This window comes from Cucurbita pepo, chromosome LG07 (assembly GCF_002806865.2).
Source record: "Cucurbita pepo subsp. pepo cultivar mu-cu-16 chromosome LG07, ASM280686v2, whole genome shotgun sequence".
NCBI classification, from domain to species: Eukaryota; Viridiplantae; Streptophyta; class Magnoliopsida; order Cucurbitales; family Cucurbitaceae; genus Cucurbita; species Cucurbita pepo.
The window spans coordinates 6,839,114-6,858,452 of record NC_036644.1 but is presented as its reverse complement, the minus strand read 5'-3'; the positions used below and the strand labels follow the sequence as shown (position 1 = coordinate 6,858,452).

The window sequence follows — 19,339 nt, the reverse complement described above, 5'->3', positions numbered from 1 at the left end:
GAGAGAGAGAGAGAGAGAGAGAGAATGGAGAATCATTTTTGGGCATTCTATCCATTATCTAATTAAGAAATTTCAAACTTAGCCCTTGACAGAACTGGGAACTTAAGGAGTATGTAATGCATATGAAACAGAGTTTAGGCATCAGAACAACACAGCAACTAACAAACTAAAATTCTTGTGAACAAGAACAGCTAATGTCAGATTCAAAGGGAGAGAGGAGAGCATGTATTATGCTACAGACATGGACATAATCTGGCGAGCTATACCTGGATCTTGTTGCAACAGCTCCCTCAAGTTGTTCTCCACCTCCGCCTTTTGCTTCTCTAGATACTCCTTTGAGCTCTGCAAATGTGCAAGAAAACCATCTTCCATGAAGGGTTCATAATAAAAAAAAAATACCCAAATGCCGATTATCAAAGATTAAATAAGAACATTGCCAAATAGTGTAAATCACAAAAGTTCAGCCTACTCTCCAAATCTCTTGGTAACGACACCTCTACCAGTCAAATAACGTGATTAGTTCGCTTACAATTAGATGCCAAAACAGAAAAGTAAGTTCGCTTTCAAGAATATGTCAAGAATATTGTGCGTGTATATGCCTTTCCAGATTGAGCTAAGTTCAAATTGGCAAGAAAGAATTGAAAGCCAAGAATATTGTGCGTGTATATGCCTTTCCAGATTGAGCTAAGTTCAAATTGGCAAGAAAGAATTGAAAGCCAAGAATATTGTGTGTATCCCTTCACAGATTGAGCTAAGTTCTAGTTGGCAAGAAAGAAGATAGCATTGATGGCATCGAACTCTTCACTGAACGTAATTCGTTCAAAGAAGTGTTTGGATATGCCCAGATCCTCATAAGAAATACCCTTTTGTGTGTGTGTGCGGATTCTGTGTTAATGCAAGAATTAAAATTTCGAGAAAACATAGTGTAACGACCCCTATGATGATTTTAACGATAGGTCTCTAATCATGAATTGCATGTGTTTGCATTCCCTAACCCCACTTACTGAATAATTCTTAAAATACTCAAACCGTGTGCTACTTCTATTTCAAGTAAAGGCAAGACACCCTTGTACGACTGACAACAACATTGCAAGTAAAGACCATGGCACATGCATAGGATAATGGTATTTCATTTCTTAGACTTTAGGTTAGTATAGGGTGTTTTTACTTCTTCCTTAGGTTGTTTTAAAGATGATTTCGAACATGTAAGTCCATGGCAATGTTTTACGACGATTTTTTCAAAGTTTATTTTCACACAAGAGAGTATAATATGATGACGGTAGCGACTTTAGGTTAGTAAAAATCTAGGGTAGTTACATGTAGAACATAGAAGAACAAGAAAATGTTAGTTAGTGAAGGAAAATGCTCTAACAAAATCTTCAAGAAAAGACAACGTTGGGAACTTAAAGGAAGATCTCGTCTCTACAGATGAAAGTAATACTAATATGAACCTGCAGTGAGACAATTGCAGCTTCACTATCCTTGAGCTTTTGCTCCTGTTCCGCCATTAGAACCGATTTCGGCTCTAAAACAAACCTGGTCAGGATGAGACAACACAAAGTAAGAGAATTTCATATATATACTATGAGGTAAAAGAAAATCTAACTTCAACTGGATCGATCAATTGTAGCATAACTCACGCTCTCCCTGCACCACAAAGAATGATGGAAAGAAATCAATGATAAGCAATCACGATTGAGGCAAAGAATGAACAAATTTCCAGTTACAAAATACAGATTTGTCAAGTACCTATCGATTTGTACGCATTGGTGTCATCGGACAACTGTTTAAGTTCCTCCAAGGTTAAAAAGGCACGCTTCTTTTCTCCCTCCTTGTTTCGTACCTGACTTTGCACCTGCAAACCAAGGAAAAAGAACACCAGCTTGAACTCATAAATCAAGAACTCTCCATTCAAATAAAGCGAAACATCGAAGAATGACAAAACTGGAAATACGAACATTGATTGGATTCATCAGTTAACCTAGGAAACATTCGTTTACTTTAGAAATTAAACACGAATATGAATAAGAACAATCTAGACAGTAATTACAAAAGATTTAAGTAAAAAATGAAAGGAGCTAACCTGCTTCAGCTTTCCAGTAATCTCAATCATGCGACCTTGAATTTCCAAAAATGTCTGATTCCAGAAACAAAATCAAGAGTTCATGCATCGGAAAATGGCAGTGACGAGTAGAAAAACAAGAAGAGTAGAAGTACTCACAGCTCTGTTCGCCTCGTCCGCCATTGCAAAGATTCAGAATTCGCGTAGACGATCGTTGATTACAAATCTGCGAATTACGAATATGAATGTTTGAAAATTTTTAGGGTCCGATGTAACTGTGATCTACCGGGTCGGATTTTATTTATTTATTAAATAAATATAAAAAATATATTAACACTTAAATTATTTTTTAGAAAATTATAATTTAGTTTTAATCTCTCTATAATTAATATTTTAATAAAATGCCATCCAAACTTAATCTTGCTCGATCTTTGAGTGGCAGAGATATCTATTTAACCTACGAGATCATAAATGTCTGAGGTCGAACCACCAATTCTGCTATCCATTGATTCAAAGTCAACTCATTATAGGGATTAACACTAGCTTTCAATAGAGCTCGTCTCTGATTGTCGATTGTCAATTCTTGAGTTTCGGCCTAACGTAAAGACGATAATCCTCACAACCGATTCATAGGACTAGTTCACCTTTGACCTTCTGTTGAATTATTGATCGTCTTGTCTATAGAACTCATAATTGATAGTATTGTTGTCATCAAGAACCCAACTTCGGGCATTGAGTATGTCATCTTTTGAGGTAAAGGTTTACTTCGAGGAGTCGAAAGCGTCAACCTCCATAACAGTGGTGAAGAAGTTTTCTTACCTACAGGTCAAGGCGGGAAATGAGGAAGGGAGCTGAGTGAAATTTCTCATTATTAACTAAATGTGAACATAATCATATTTTCCGTCCTTGTCCTGATTCCCTTCCATAGAAATTATATGGAAAATGAGGAAGAGAGCCGAGAGAGATTTCTCCTTATTAACTAAATGTTTGTCTGTCCCTGTTTCATTTTAATAGAAATTATTTAGAAAATGAGGAAGGGAGCCGAGAGAGATTTCTCCTTATTAGCTAAATGTTGATTTCAAGACTTAACATTAGCGTTTTACCTTGTCACTAACTCAAGACCGATTATTTATAAATATATTATTAAAAAAAATATTTATTAAGGCCATAAGTTGTAATTATGAGAGTAAAACATATTATTGACCAAATTTATTTTTGAACAACTCGTAAATGATAGACTTCTATAATATTTGAAAACAACTTATTAAAAATATTAATTAATTAATTTTGTATTAAAAGAATTTAAAATAAAAATTGTAATATGTAAATTATTTTTTTATTTACTTAATTAATTTTGTATTTTGGTAATTTATTCAAATTTTTATTTTTAATAAAAGTAAAATATTAATAGATAAAATATCTATTTATATTCAAACCGCTAAATTAATAATTGTACTGGTGTAAAAAAAAATTATTTTCAAAAGTTTCAATAAACCCTTAAATTTAAAAAAATATCTAAAAAATACCTTTAGACATTTTAAAAAAAGTTATCCTAAAAAATAAATTATTTTTAATATTATTATGAAAAAAATAATTTTTAAATATTATAGTGACGATAAATATATAGAAAGATAAGTACCTTAAGGCATAGGGCTTTTCAAAGCTAGCCTACCTAGTCTTTGCCCAGTCTTCGCCTTCTTCCGTGGCCAAGTTTCAGCATTCAACGTCGGCCTACAAGTGTTTATTGGTGGTGAATATAAATGGGGCGTGGCCAAGTGGTAAGGCAACGGGTTTTGGTCCCGCTATTCGGAGGTTCGAATCCTTCCGTCCCAGAGTATGTGTATTATATATAGANCGAGCAGCAGCTTTACCGGTCAAGAAGAAATCAATAGCTGAAAGAAAAGAGAAAGACAAGTNTCGATAGGTGAAGGAGTGAAACAGCTCGACCAAGAGGGAGAGGAGCGATACTGTGAAACCGATAGGTTCAGCAGTTTACAAGCAAGAGAGGAAATTCAATCCTCAGCGAGCAGCAGCTTTACCGGTCAAGAAGAAATCAATAGCTGAAAGAAAAGAGAAAGACAAGTAGCAAAGCCAGCCAGCCAGCCACTTTACCGTGAAAGAAGGAAAGGAGACCGCCCAGAATGACCATACATCCTAAGACCTTATTCACACAGCAAGAAAGGCCGAATGTCAGGGGCAGTCAGCTGGCTGCTTCTAGATAGGAGATACTTTAAATTAAAAAAATTATTTTTAATTTTTTTATAAAGTTTAAGAATATTAATGGATGAAAATTAAAATGTATTTTTAATTTTTTTTTTTCAGTTTTAAGAGTATTTTTTAGATTTTTTTTTAGTTAAAAATATTATTAAAACTTTAAATTTTAAAACGCTACTATTTTTTTTATTAATTTAGCTAAATTTAATTCTCAATTTAGCATAATTAATTTATTTCTAAACAACTGTTTTTGAAAGTTATGAATAAATCTAAACTAATTTTAGAACAAAGAACAATAGAAGGAAGAATATGGAACAGCAAATCCAGCGAAACAAAGCCCTATCGACTTCAAAAAATTCAGCAACAACAAATCATACAACCTGTTCAAACAAATTCTTCCGATTCAACCTTCAACAGAAACCACACAAAAATAGATGACTCGCGAAGAACATATAGCGACGCGATTGAATCCAAAAACATCGATCAATCCACAAACACAAAATCTCCTTCCATCCTTTCGCCACAGATTCCGAGAAGAAAAGAAACGAAAAGAAAAAAACAGAGTTCATAGAAAATGGCCAGAGGCGGAGCTCACAAGAAAGACGAATCCGTAGCGGTAGCGATCGATAAAGACAAATTCAGTCAACAGGCTTTGAAATGGACGATTGAACGGCTTCTTAGCAGAGGCCAAGTTCTTACTCTGCTTCACGTCAAACACAAACCGTCGCATTCGAGTAAGAATGAAAAACCGCGAACATTTTGAAACCCTAACCTGTTTGATTCGTTGCGCGTCTTCGATTTCTGCGATGCGATTGTTTCTTTTGCAGTTGAATTGATATCTGTTTTTGAATCGATTTGTAGCGACGAACGTCGGTACCTATTCCGATTCGGATGACGCCGTTGCTCATAAACAGCAGGTTGATAATCAAGCCCATCAGTTCTTCCTCCCCTTTCGTTGCTTCTGCACGCGAAGCAATGTAAGTATCTCTCTCTCTCCCTCTCGTTTATTACATAAATATAAATTTGGGTTATAAAATTAAATGAACTTTATAGTTTTTTTTTTTTAAAAAAAAGAAAAGCACCCGATGTCTCGGGCCACTTTTGAGTCATTTTTCATAAGGGTACCTCATTAAACTAATGTCATTGGTATTAGACGAACACGACTCTCCACAATGGTACGATATTGTCCAATAAAGATAGTATTCCTCATTCATAAACCCATGATCCTTAGTCACTTTTGACTACACCTTTAAGGCCTCCCCTAAATCGAGACTTGACTCCTTTTTCTGGAGCCCTCGAACAAAGTACACAATTTGTTCGACACTTTAGTCATTTTTTACTACACCTTCGAGGCTCACAATTATTTATTCTATTGATATGGCTAATTTTAGGGCATGACTCTGATACCATGCCCGTGCTTGACCTCGTACCAATGAAGATAGTATTTTCACTTATAAACCCACGACCTTCCACTAAATTAACCAACGTGGACTCACTCCCAATAATCCTCAACAATTGGGACGTTCGGAAAAGCTTCTTTCTCGTTTTGATATTTTACTATATTTAGTAGAGACGGTATAGAACAAAACAAAACCGGTGATATTAAGAGACCAAAACAAGAAATAAATTTTCTAAATGTCTCAATAACACTCGGTTCAACGAAAAGATAGCTAGTGGTACCCCTAAGAAAAATGACTCAAAAAGAGCCCGGGACACTGAAACCGTCTCCAGAGTAAATTTAGTCAAATTTGAACCTTCACTGATATATATATATATTTTGAGTAATTTTCTTTTACAAGTTTATTTTTTATATTGTTAAAATCATTAATTTAGAAATGAAATATTATTAAAAAAAAATAATAATTGAATTTAACTAAAGAAATTAATTATGAATTTGTGAAGCATTATTATTTATTTTTTTTAATTTATTTATAATAAAGAAATATAAATAATATATTTGAACAGATACCATGCAATGAAGTGACGTTGGAGGAGGGAGATATTTCAAAAGCATTAATCAATTATGTCAACAAAAATGTTATTGACGTTTTAGTCCTTGGTGCTCCTTCAAGAACTGGCATTGTCAAGTAATTTCCCTCTTTATTTATTTATTTTTGTATTTTTACTATTAATTAGTTCGATCGAGTTAGGTATCGATATGTTACGAACACGTTAGCATTATGAAACCTTAGGTTGAGTCTTTTAATCCTCGTAATTCAAGTTTAGAGAAAATAAGGGCTTTCAATGTGATACCCGAGTAGATGAGTTGTAATGGCCCAGCTCCACTGCTAGTAGATATTGTTTTTTTTGGACTTTTTCTTTCGGGTTTTCCCTTGAAGGTTTTAAAACGCCTCTGTGATTCGTTCTCCTCTTCAACCGATGTGAGATCTCACGATCAGGAGTGGTACATGAATGAACTGAGACCACATCTGAATGAGAACGATCCTAAAGATAGGATAACTAAGAAAGACTTAAAAGAATTGAAAGTCGCTACCTATACCAACAATGTGCAACTTCCTTTTTGGTAGCTTAATCATAGAAACTTCACGATTAAGCGTGTTTTACTGCAATTCTATGTTGAGTGACATTCTAGGTAATGACTTAGAATGCATGCGAGTGATAACAAAACATGCGCAAAAGACTTGTGTTGGTCTTTGAGAATGGTAACGTGACCATGTTGTAGGGGAATACGGGAGTCATCAGGTGCTGAATCTAGATATTGTACGTGTTGAAAGGAGTTCGTCTCGGTTCGAGTTGTTGGTATAAATTTTCACTTGTTCTTGTTGTTGTCATTCGTGTAGACGATTCAAGTCGGACATCCCAAGTATCGTGTCGAAAGGAGCACCAGACTTCTGCACAGTTTACACTATTGGCAACAAAGGCAAGGTCTCTTCAATGCGACAAGCTACATCTCCAGCACCTGCAAAGCCTATTTCTACGTCGCACAACCAACCACACCCCGCCACACGCCCTCAATTGTTGCATCAGCTCACCAACGCCTCCGAGGTATCGGTCGAGCACCCGATCATCCTGCGCTCCCAACCCTCCAGACGTAAGTCTTATTGAAACTTTTGAAAATTCAAAGATATATAACGAAGAAAACATAATTATTAGATGTGAAAAGTCAATTTTATCCTCGAGAGTTTATGTTTGGCGATTTGGTTGCAGATTTAGAGACTCAAGACAGCGTAGCATCAAATCCACCTTCCCGTACCATTCACGAAGATTTTGAAATCAAGTATGTGATTTTACATCTTTGCCCTTCAGGTCGCGATTAAACCGGAATAAAATGTTTATAATTCTAATTTGTTGGATGATGAAAGTCCCACGTCGACTAATTTAGGGAATGATCATGGGTTTATAATCGAGGAATACTCTCTCCATTGGAATGAGGCATTTTGGGAAGCCCAAAGTAAAGCCATGAGAGTTTATGTTCAAAGTGGACAATATCATACCATTGTGGAGAGTCGTGTTCGTCTAACTTGGTATCAGAGTCATGCTCTAAACTTAGTCGTGCCAATAGATTGGTAAATCCTCAAATGTCGAACAAAGGAAAACGAGTCAAGCCTCCTCGAAGGCATAGTAAAAAATGACTAAGACTCCAAAAGAGTCGAGCCTCGATTAATGGGAGACGTACTTTGTTCGAAGGGAGGGGTTGGATGATGAAAGTCTCACATTGGCTAATTTAGGGAATGATCATAGGTTTATAATTAAGGAATCCTCTCTCAATTGTGGGGAGTCGTGCCTAACATAACTTAATGAGGTACGCAGGTCGCCGTTTAATCGGCCAGGGTCGAGGGCTTCGATGGGGAAAGGACAGGACACATCCATGGCGGATTCCGACATATCGTTCGTGAGCAGCGGTAGGCAGAGCTTAGATCGTGGGAACCCGCCGGCGTGGAACTCCGGCACCGTGGACTCGTATCGGCTTTCAAACGGGTCGGAAACTTCGAGCCCGGGTTCAGCCTCGCCTTCGCCCATGTTGGGAATGGGAGGAATGAGGTCCATTGATAGTAATAATAACTCATCTTATTCTAACCCTTACTCTCACGAAATGTCCTCTGCCTCGGAGAGTGAGACCTCTTGGGCTTCCCAATCTCATGCTCAGGTGAGAATTGATTCGTCTCCTTTATTTTGCTTTCTATTCTTTGTATATGGGTTAAGTTTGATTTCGAGTGGATTAGATTTGAGAAGTTTGTAGTTAAGTGCGTCGGTTTTGGTGGTCTCTAACAGTAACAACTCAAGTCCACACCCAGTAGATATTGTTCGAGTTGGGAGAAGTTTCTGTTGGATGATGAAAGTCCCGACTAATTTAGGGTATGATATGCGTTTATAATCGAGGAATACTATTTTCGTTGGTTTGAGGCCTTTTGGGAAGCCCAAAACAAAGTCATGAGAGCTTATACTCAAAGTGAACAATATCATACAATTGTGGAGAGTCGTGTTGTCTAATAGTTTCGATATGTTTTAAGACCTGATACGTAACAAGCTGAAGCGGACTATATCCGCTGGTAGTGGGTTTGGGTTGTTACACTAACTTTTTAGAGTCAAGTCAGCTCAAGGACGAGGAGAATGTAACTGAGATGATTTGACTCTAGAAAGTTAAGGTCGAAGTCCAAACTAAGCAAGTCTAAGGCATTCTTTGTTCGGCTATAGATCGGTAGATTCAACTAATACGAGTCTAAAAAGTTCAGGACGACGCCCAAATTAAGCTAGTCTAAGGCACTGTTTTAGTATAAATCGGTAGATCCAGTCAATTTGACTCTAAAAATGAAAGGTTGAAACCCAAATTAAGCAAGTCTAAGGCACTGTTTGAGTATAGATAGATAGATTCAGCCGAATTGACTCTAAAAATTAAGGCCAAAGCCCAAGCTAAGCAGGCACTATTCGAGTATAGATCGATCGATTCAACGTGCATTATCAAGCCAACGACTCAACCTTTAGCCTTGCTCATTGAACCAAACTTTGGGTCGAGTTTAGGTCACGGACTAACCCATTAAATTAGTCCATTTAATATTAAATATCAATCATTTCTTAAATATTTTTTCTTTTAGATTTTTTTTAATTTACGAAAAATAATTTGGGTTTGAAATGACGTGGAAAATAAAAAAGGAGGATGTCGAGGCTGAGATGAGGAGGCTGAAATTGGAGCTCAAACAAACCATGGACATGTACAGTACAGCCTGCAAAGAAGCCCTAAACGCCAAGCAAAAGGTCTCAATCATTTCCAAGATCACGAATCTTTTCTCCATGATCTATAATCATGACTCAACCATCGAATTCCAATTGATTTGGCAGGCGAGTGAGCTCCATCGCTGGAAAATGGAAGAAGAACACAGACTCGAAGAGGCAAAAATGGCGGAAGGAGCAGCATTAGCAATAGCAGAGAAGGAGAAGATGAAATGCAAAGCGGCATTGCAGGCAGCCGAAGTTGCACAAAGAAGCGCAGTTCACGAAGCGAGGAAAAGAGCAAACGTCGAGAAACTTGCTGTTATGGAAGCAGAGGAAACCAAAAAAGCACTTGAAGGATTTGGCCATGGCGATATCGGTTACAGAAGGTACTCAATCCAGGAAATCGAAACCGCTACGAATGGCTTCTCTGCTGCTTTGAAGATCGGTGAAGGCGGTTATGGTCCAGTTTACCGTGGAGAACTCGACCACACGCAGGTAGCGATTAAGGTCCTCCGTCCGGATGCCGCTCAAGGAAGATCGCAATTTCAGCGAGAGGTTGAGGTTTTAAGTTGTATTCGACATCCAAATATGGTTCTCCTCCTTGGAGCGTGTCCTGAGAACGGTTGTTTAGTTTACGAATTCATGGCCAACGGAAGCTTAGAGGACTGTCTCTTCCGAAAACCAGAGGATCCTGTTCTTCCATGGCAGTTACGTTTCCGAATCGCGGAGGAAATCGCGACTGGACTTCTTTTCTTGCATCAAACCAGACCAGAGCCGATCGTGCATCGAGATCTGAAACCAGGAAACATTTTGCTAGATCGGAACTATGTGAGCAAAATCAGCGATGTAGGACTAGCGAGGCTGGTGCCTCCATCGGTAGCGAACTCTGTGACTCAGTATCGAATGACAGCGACGGCAGGGACTTTCTTCTACATCGATCCAGAGTATCAGCAAACAGGATTGCTAGGGATTAAATCAGATGTTTACTCGCTTGGTGTGATGCTTTTGCAAATAATCACGGCGAAGCCACCGATCGGACTAGCGCATAACGTGGAGAGAGCGATTGAGAAGGGGAAGTTTGCGGAGATGCTTGATCCGGATGTGAAGGACTGGCCGGTTGAAGAAGCGTTGAAGTTTGCGAAGCTTTCGATTCAATGTGCAGAGATGAGGAAGAGAGATCGGCCGGACCTTGGGAAGGTGGTGCTCCCGGAGCTTAGTCGATTGAGAGCCATGGCGGAAGAGAGTATGGGATTTCAACCGTACAGTATCTGTGATTCGCCATGTATGAGCCAGGCTTCCTTTTCACAGGTAAGTTCGCTTCTCTTTTTCTTCGCCATTAATGGTGTTCATATCTCTTGCTCTCACCTTCCAATTTTCAAACTTATATCACTAATTATATTATTTTATCAATTTTTAAATGCTAAATTAATAAAAATACGTCTAAATTTTTATTTATAAAAAATTAAGAGTATTAATCAATATTTTTATATATTTACGGTCATTAATTTCAAGTTCAAATTTCTACAAAATCATTTTTCTAAATCTTACAATAGTGTATGTGATATTGATATAACTATTTCTCTTAATCTTACTATGGTGTATGTGTTAGATGGGTGTATGTGTTAGATGGGTGTATGTGTTAGATTTCATGAGAACATCAGATAGTTCTCCAAATGGTGTAGATTTCATGCGAACATTAGTTATAACTGTTTCTCCAAATCTTACTATGGTGTATGTGTTAGATTTCATGCGAACATTAGATATAACTATTTCTCTAAATCTTACTATGGTGTATGTGTTAGATTTCATGCGAACATTAGATATAACTGTTTCTCTGAATCTTACTATGGTGTATGTGTTAGATTTCATGCGAACATTAGATATAACTATTTCTCTAAATCTTACTAGGGTGTATGTGTTAGATTTCATGTGAACATTAAATATAACTATTTTTCTAAATCTTACAATAGTGTATGTCTTAGATTTCATGCGAACATTAAATATCTTACCATGATCTATGTGTTAGATTTCATGCGAACATTAGTTATAACTGTTTATCCAAATCTTACTATGGTGTATGTGTTAGATTTCATTGCGAACATTAGTTATAACTATTTCTCTAAATCTTACTATGGTGTATGTGTTAGATCTCATGTGAACATTAAATATAACTATTCCTCTAAATCTTACCATGATCTATGTGTTAGATTTCATATGAACATTAGATATAACTATTTCTCTAAATTTTACTATAGTGTATGTGTTAGATATCATGCGAACATCAGATATAACTGTTTCTCTAAATCTTACCATGATTTATGTGTTAGATTTCACGTGAATATTAGATATAACTATTTTTCTAAATTTTAGAATAGTGTATGGGTTAGATTTCATGCGAACATTAAAGAATTTGCTTTTGGTCGAGTAAGTTTTAGAAACATTAGTTTTCATATAAAATAACAATAACGTAATTTTGATTTTTTTTTTTAAGTTTAAAATTATTTTTATTAAATTTAAAATAAAGTAATGAATTTTAGGGATAATAATAATAATGTATGTTAAATATTAAAACAGGAGCGGTTTAGTCTTCATCATGGGCTAGATGAATCTGAGAGCTCATACTGCCAATCAGGAAGCAGCACGTCATCATATTCAGACAGAAGATCTTGGCTGAATTAACAACTTTTTTTTTTTTTTTTTAATTTTCCAAAATCATGATAAAAAAAAATAAAAAAAAAGAAAGCAATTGTAAATGCATATATATATATATTTTATTTAATAAAATTTTCATTGTTGTGACTCTAAATGTATCGTTTCATAATTGTTTCTTCTTGAGAAACATTTGTATTTATTTACTATAATTTCATAACCAAATTGGATAAATTATTCTTAAAAAAAAAATGACAAAACAGAGCGGTTTAAATTACTTATTTAGTCTATCGGTCGATCAACTTTAGTCATATGGTTCGAGAATTCGACTAGTTTAGATTACCCATCGATCAACTTTAGTCATATGGTTCGAGAATTCGAAGAATTCGACCAGTTTAGATTACCCAAACTAGATTTTTTTTTTTTTTTTTTTTTTTTTTTTTTTTTTTTTTTTTTTTTTTTNGGTTAAATTTTTTTAAAAAATAAAAAATTTGCTTATATTTGCTAATTGATATTTTTGTGGTCCAGTGAACTCGATCTGACTCACTCCAAAATATGGTTACAACCCAACCATACGTCCCTTGCAGCTAATATTAGTGAGAAGCGATTTATGATGTTTGATATTTTAATTATTATTTTTTAAATAATAATTTTTTAATACTTCAAAGTTCAAATTTAGTTTTCAATATTACTGGTATGATTTAATATCTAGTTTAATATATATATATATATATATATATATATATATATATATANTGGAAATATAAAACAAGTATGACAGGTACTCAAAACAAAATAAATCAATACGATTCTTTTATTACCGAAGTAGGAACTTTCTGTTATACCACCATGCCCTTAGGCCTCATGGAAGGCCATACCTCAAGAACACCCCCGACAAACATCAAGATGCACGAAACCAATCTATATCTCAAAAGAAAAATACAGAAAAGGTAAATGAAAGATGAAAGTCATAATCCGCTTTGGGAGTGTGAGATATGCGGACAGGGAGTACACAGCCGAACAATCGCAGGGGCTTCCAGTAGTGATATCTGCCCCCACCAAATGGACCGCCCAAAACCTGGAGCTAATATTTCAATCGAAAATTCACGTCAGATCGCAGCGAAACGAAAAAGAAAGACTGAAGCTCCGAATCTCTGAATCACAAAATGCAAGACAACTTTAACCAAATCATGCGCTTCATCTTTATTCATTATATCTAAAAATTAAGATGATATTAGGTAAAATATTGACTAAACAACCCACCATTAATTTTTTTTTTTAGTTTTTATGATTGAGTTACATAAGTAACCATATATATATATATATATATATATATATATATATATATATATATAATAATTATTAATTAAAAAAAAGATTAAAGTAAACTAATTATTGGGGGAATATTCGTACCCGCCGTTGACTCCGATTCCGCTGAAGCTGTTCTTGGATGTATCGTTGCAGTGCTTGTTTCTCAATTTCTTAAATCTTCATCATTAATCGCTATAAAAATGCTCCGCCATAAGTTCATAATCGACCGGAGAAAACCTTGATTCCGGCGAACTGCGAACCCTAGCCCCTTCGATCATCGTCGTCTTCGCGGAAGAAAAAAAATGTCGATCTCTCCTTCAGATTCGACCAAAAATGTTCTCCAAATGTCCGTCGACGGCGATGAACCGCCGCGAGCCTACATCGTCGAAGACTCTGCGGTTGGTGGCGCCGGCGAGATTCCGATCATCGACGTCGGTGTGTTTCTGCCGTCTTCGTCGCCGGAGCCTGAGGTTTTGGACTCTGAATTGGGGAAACTGAGATCTGCTCTTGCCAAGGAGGGATGCTTCCAGGTTTTTATTTCATAAATAATAATAATAATAATAATAATAATAAACTTTTTTTCCCCTTAATTTTCCATTTTTTACTATTTGATAAATATTTAAATACATTATTTAGATAATTTTATAGTAATTCTCTTTTGATTTTTTATTTTTATAATGAGTGGATGAATTTATATTTGTTTAGGCAATAGGACACGGTGTTTCGATCGAGCTTCTAAACAAACTACGCGACTTTGCAAAAGAGTTCTTCGAGTTGCCCGAACAAGAAAAGCTAAAGTATTCACCGTCTGACGAGAATAATAAGTTCGAAGGGTATGGAAATGATATCGTGGTTTCAGAAAAGCAAGTTCTTGATTGGAACTATCGTCTCTTCCTTTGTGTCTTCCCGCACGCCTCGAGAAACCTGAACCTTTGGCCTCAAACTCCAAATGCTTTTAGGTAACATTCTATTAATTTGAAGCTATATTCAGTATGTTATGTTGAGGATTGTTTGAAAAGGAGTCTCGTGTCGGCTAATTAAGGGGTTGATTATGAGTTTATAAGTAAGGAATACATTTCTATGAGTGGGTTCGTGGTTCCTAACATGGTACCAGAGTCATGCCCTTAACTTAGCCATGATAATAGAGTTCTCAGATGTCGAACAAAAAAACTTGTGAGACTCTAAGGTATAGTCAAAAGTGACTCAAGTGTTGAACAAATGGTGTACTTTGTTCGAGAGCTCTAGAGAAGGAGTCGAGCTTCAATTAAGGGGAGGCTGTTCGAGGGCTCCATAGGCCTCAGGGGAGACTCTACGGTATACTTTGTTTGAGGGGAGGGGTTGATCATGAGTTTATAAGTAAAGAATACATCTCCATTGGTACGAGACGTTTGGGGAAACCAAAAGCAAAACCATGAGAGCTTATACTCAAAGTGGATAATATCACAACATTATGGGGGTTCGGGTTTGTGATTCTTAAAATGGTATCAGAGTCATGTCAATAGAATTCTCAAGTGACGAACAAATGATGTACTTTGTTCGAGGGCTCTTAAAAGGTAGTCGAGTCTCGATTAATGGGAAGTTGTTTTAGAGCTCCATAGGCCTCAGGGGAGTCTCTATGGTGTACTTTGTTCGAGGCGAGGAATAAATAAGGAATACATCTCCATAAGAATGAGACCTTTTCGGGAAACCAAAAGAAAAGCCATGAGAGCTTATGTTATGCTCAAAGTGGACAACATCATACTATTGCAGGGGTTTGTGATTCCTAACATGTTATGTGTTTGAATTTTCGTTACTTTTTTATAGAGAAACCCTAAATGAATACGTCAATAACGTGAAGTTCGTGATGGACGTTATGTATAAAGCCATAGCCAAGTCATTGAACATCGACGAAGATAGCTTCTCGAGCCAGCTCGGGGATCGATCGCCGATGAACGTGAGGGTGAATTTCTATCCGACATGTTCGAGACCAGATTTGGTTCTCGGAGTAAAGGCTCATACAGATGGATCAGCCCTCACAGTTCTGTTGCAAGACAAAGAAATGGAAGGTCTTCAAGTTCTTGTTGATGAGAAATGGATAACTGTTCCCGTGCTTCCTCACGCTCTCGTCGTCAATGTCGGTGACCAAATGCAGGTAAAAACTCTCTCATTCTCCATCTAATTTAGTTAAATTATAAATTTAATCTCTAAAATTTTAAAATTTTATCTAAAAAATATTTAATAGAATTTTAACCGTCTTTAATAAATCCTTAAACTTTTAATTTCGATCAAATATGTCTCCTAACATATTTTAAATTTTAAAAATAAGTCCGTTTAATAATTATTTGTTTTTAGCTTTTAATTTTTTTTATAAATAAAGTATTTAAGCATTATTTTCAGAAACTAAATAGAATATAAATATAAAAGTTCAAGATTAAACATATAATTTAATCATTTATCTATAATTAATTTTTTAATTAAAAAATTCAATATATATATATATATAACTAATATTTTTTTTAAAAAAGGAGCAAATCTCTCCTCTTATTAAATTAAAACAATATTAATAATAATTAAAATTAAATATTTTTAGATGGAGTTTTAAAAATTAATATTATCATAAAAAAATATATATAAATTTAAAAAAAAAAATCATACATTTAAATGAATTATAAAAAAAATTAAAATTTAGAATTTAGAAGTATAAAAAAAAAATGTTTAAAATTTCTTTTATGATTAAATATTGGGATAAATATAATTTTTTAAAAAATTTATTTTTGTTAAGATAACTCAATCTAACTAGAAAATAAAGGGTTGGGTTGTGCTGTGAAATAATTTCGGATTACTTAGGTTAACAGTCCAACCAACTTGAAATTTTGAGTTAGAGTTTTTCCTCAACCCAGCTCGAAATAGGAGAGTTGGGTTGAATTTGATTGTGAAACAATCTCGAGTTACTTGTATTACCAACACAATCAATCCGAAATTTTGGGCTGGTCCAAAATTTTCTCTCAACGTAACTCAACCCGACCTACAAATAGAAGGTTGAGTTTGGTTGGATTGTGAAACAATTTTCAGGTTACTTAACTCGAAATTTTAGATTGGTCCAAATTTTTCTCTCAACCTATCCCGTATACACGTTTAGAAAAAAAAAAAAAATCAGAAATAGAGACTTGGGTTGTGAAATAATTTAGGATTACTTGTGTTCGCAAGCCGACCAATTCGAAATTTTAGGTCAGTACAAAGTTTTTCCTCAACCAAACTCAACCCAACTCGAGTTGGGTTGAGTTTGATTGTGAAATGATCTCGAGTTACTTGGATTATCAACACAATCAATTCGAAATTCTGGGCCGGTCCAAAATTTTCTCTCGACCTAACTCCACCCAACTTGAAAACAGAAGGTTGAGTTTGGTTGAATTGTGAAACAATCTTCGGGTTACTTAACTCGAAATTTTAGATTGGTTCAAATTTTTCTCTCAACCTAACCCGTGTACACGTTTAGAACAAAAAATCAGAAATAGAGAGTTGGGTTGTGAAATAATCTAGGATTACTTGTGTTCGCAATCCGACCAATTCAAAATTTTAGGTCAGTCCAAAGTTTTTCCTCAACCCAACTCGAGTTGGGTTGAGTTTGATTGTGAAACAATCTCGAGTTACTTGGATTACCAACACAATCAATCCGAAATTCTGGGCTGGTCCAAAATTTTCTCCCGACCTAATTCAACCCAACTCGAAAACAGAAGGTTAAGTTTAGTTGGATTGTGAAACAATCTTCGGGTTACTTAACTCGAAATTTTAGATTGGTCCAAAAATTTCTCTCAACCCAACCTGTGTACACGTTTAGAACCAAAAATCAGAGATCAAACGTACTAAAATCGATTTTCTTTGATGGGTATGAACATGAAGATCATGAGCAATGGAATATTGAAGAGCCCATTGCATAGGGCAGTGACAAACTCAGAAAAGATGAGAATTTCAGTGGCTTTGTTTCACATTCCTGAGGTGGAGAGGGAGATTGGGGCAGTGGATGGGTTGGTGGATGAAGAAAGGCCTAAGAAATATAAGAGCATCAAGAACTATGGAGCTATCAACTATGAATGCTATCAAAAAGGTATTGTACCACTTGACACTCTCAAGATCTAAACAAATGAGACCGATCGATCCTGTGTTGTACACTGTAACGATTCGACTTTCTAAAACCCTACACCGATCTTGATTTGTTATCATATGTATGATTACGTTGTTTTGAAGTAGAAGAATGAAAATATGCACGTTGCAAACTCGTGCATTGTTGTTTTTCGTGTTGTACACTGTAACGATTCGACTTTCTGAAACTCTAGATCGATTTGGGTTTATTATCATATGCATGATTATGTCATTTTAAAGTGGAAGAACGAAAATATGCACGTTGCAAGCTCATACATTGTTGTTATACTTGTTGTGCAGTGTAATGATTCGACTTTCTAAAACCCTAGATCGATCTGGATTTGTTATCATATGTATGATTACGTTGTTTTGAAGTGGAAGAATGAAAATATGCACGTTGCAAGCTCGTACATTGTTGTTGTTGTTATCCGTGTTGTACACTGTAATGACTTGACTTTCTAAAACCCTTACTGATCTGGGTTTGTTATCATATGCATGATTATGTCGTTTTAAAGTGGAAGAACGAAAATATGCACGTTGCATACTCGTGCATTGTTGTTTTCCGTGTTGTACACTGTAACGATTCGATTTTCTGAAACCCTAGATTGATCTGGATTTGTTATCATATGCATGATTACGTCGTTTTAAAGTGAAAGAACGAAAATATTAGTGATCTCGATTAAATGAGTTCTTTGTTCGTGACGAACTATTGACATCAGCCCTCTATTTTGTCTTTATGAATCGAGGAGCTTGTATTCGATTATCGAGCATCCCAAAAGGGGAAATATCATAGGCGGAAACAAATAAGCCCGTTGTTGGAGATTTTTTTCATTAAAAGCTAATTAAACACGACTAAAAGAATGTTATATTAAAATATGTTCAGGTTGACGTAGAGTGCACATTGAGTCTCATAAATTCTAATTTGTCCTTAAATAAAATAGGGATTCTTTTTATATATATATATATATATGAAAATCTCTAATTTTTTTAGTGATAAATTAAAATTAATCTCGGAACTCCTGGGCCCGATGGCTTAAGTGAGCTAGCTTGTGGCACATATATGTGTCACAGTGTGGGCGAGCGTACCGAGACGAGTGTCTCGAGCGACTTCCTTTGAAATTGGATTTTCAAAGATAGTACCAAGTGGCACGGGTGTGCCAGTATTGCGCCCCAACCCACGTATTGGAGGTTGCTACATACATCCGCTATCCGGCACGGTATCCGTAAATGACACGGTATGGGCATGGGAGGGCCGATGCCTCGATAGAACCCGGATGAATGGATGTTTGGGATGTCCAGATGAGATGAGCGACACGCGGGTCCGTTCTCAATGGCATGACAGATGGCTGACGATATCTCGAGACTCGGGATGGTGTCAAGACATATGGACTATGTCGATGGGAATCGAGATGAATAGATGAGATGCGACGTTGTATTGAGAGACCTTGACCCCGAGCAGAGGCAAGGTCGAGCCGAATGACTTGGCCTAGTGTAGAGGCAAGTCGGATGTGTTGTAGACGATTAAACATGCACACAAAGGCAGCATGTGTGGTTGAACAAGCTTGGATTCTGCACAAGCGATGTTCGATTGACGAAGACAAACCTCACCTAAGGTCCGACGAAACCATAAAACTGGGGCGAAATATATATATGGGGCTTAATTACCCTTAACACGGGTCGGCACAGTAAAAAATGTAGGATCTATATATATATATATATATGTATAAAAATCTCTAATTTTTTAAGGATAAATTAAAATTATATATATATATATATATATATATATATATATATATATATATATATATATAT

General features: G+C 35.8%; 3 protein-coding genes, 1 long non-coding RNA gene and 1 other non-coding gene across 5 annotated transcripts; 3 read left to right on the top strand and 2 right to left on the bottom strand.

Annotated features, from left to right (window-relative positions):
• Nucleotides 1-25: 25 nt before the first annotated feature.
• Nucleotides 26-2,342, bottom strand: LOC111798171 (prefoldin subunit 1-like). Its single transcript, XM_023681172.1, has 6 exons — nt 2,222-2,342; nt 2,084-2,137; nt 1,750-1,855; nt 1,641-1,647; nt 1,452-1,536; nt 26-342 (listed from the first exon to the last, which is right to left on the bottom strand). Exons 1-6 carry the CDS (start codon nt 2,243-2,245, stop codon nt 229-231), a joined length of 390 nt encoding a protein of 129 aa, XP_023536940.1. The 5' UTR covers nt 2,246-2,342; the 3' UTR covers nt 26-228.
• Nucleotides 2,343-3,823: 1,481 nt separating this feature from the next.
• TRNAQ-UUG lies at nt 3,824-3,895 on the top strand. Its single transcript has one exon. It is a non-coding gene; the product is annotated as a tRNA-Gln (tRNA).
• A 712-nt stretch (nt 3,896-4,607) lies between these two features.
• LOC111798851 (U-box domain-containing protein 52-like) lies at nt 4,608-12,127 on the top strand. The gene is made up of 8 exons (XM_023682201.1): nt 4,608-5,010; nt 5,138-5,253; nt 6,242-6,363; nt 7,078-7,328; nt 7,445-7,514; nt 8,048-8,384; nt 9,389-10,756; nt 12,023-12,127. Exons 1-8 carry the CDS (start codon nt 4,851-4,853, stop codon nt 12,125-12,127), a joined length of 2,529 nt encoding a protein of 842 aa, XP_023537969.1. The 5' UTR covers nt 4,608-4,850.
• A 766-nt stretch (nt 12,128-12,893) lies between these two features.
• LOC111799019 lies at nt 12,894-13,592 on the bottom strand. Its single transcript, XR_002815751.1, has 2 exons — nt 13,511-13,592; nt 12,894-13,181 (listed from the first exon to the last, which is right to left on the bottom strand). It is a non-coding gene; the product is annotated as an uncharacterized LOC111799019 (long non-coding RNA).
• LOC111799018 (codeine O-demethylase-like) lies at nt 13,546-17,679 on the top strand. The gene is made up of 4 exons (XM_023682397.1): nt 13,546-13,938; nt 14,114-14,367; nt 15,212-15,539; nt 17,288-17,679. Exons 1-4 carry the CDS (start codon nt 13,711-13,713, stop codon nt 17,522-17,524), a joined length of 1,047 nt encoding a protein of 348 aa, XP_023538165.1. The 5' UTR covers nt 13,546-13,710; the 3' UTR covers nt 17,525-17,679.
• Nucleotides 17,680-19,339: the final 1,660 nt, after the last annotated feature.

Excerpts from the sequence above, each read along its gene's own strand:
- LOC111798171 (XM_023681172.1), bottom strand. The coding sequence starts at position 2,245 with ATGGCGGACGAGGCGAACAGAGCT. Across the intron at positions 2,138-2,221 it reads CGGACGAGGCGAACAGAGCT|ACATTTTTGGAAATTCAAGG; the intron begins GTGAGTACTTCT and ends TTCTGGAATCAG. Across the intron at positions 1,856-2,083 it reads TTACTGGAAAGCTGAAGCAG|GTGCAAAGTCAGGTACGAAA; the intron begins GTTAGCTCCTTT and ends CTTGGTTTGCAG.
- LOC111798851 (XM_023682201.1), top strand. The coding sequence starts at position 4,851 with ATGGCCAGAGGCGGAGCTCACAAGAAAGACGAATCCGTAGCGGTAGCG. Across the intron at positions 7,515-8,047 it reads CACGAAGATTTTGAAATCAA|GTCGCCGTTTAATCGGCCAG; the intron begins GTATGTGATTTT and ends TGAGGTACGCAG. Across the intron at positions 8,385-9,388 it reads CTTCCCAATCTCATGCTCAG|GAGGATGTCGAGGCTGAGAT; the intron begins GTGAGAATTGAT and ends AAAATAAAAAAG.
- LOC111799018 (XM_023682397.1), top strand. The coding sequence starts at position 13,711 with ATGTCGATCTCTCCTTCAGATTCGACCAAAAATGTTCTCCAAATGTCC. Across the intron at positions 13,939-14,113 it reads CCAAGGAGGGATGCTTCCAG|GCAATAGGACACGGTGTTTC; the intron begins GTTTTTATTTCA and ends ATATTTGTTTAG. Across the intron at positions 15,540-17,287 it reads ATGTCGGTGACCAAATGCAG|ATCATGAGCAATGGAATATT; the intron begins GTAAAAACTCTC and ends ATGAACATGAAG.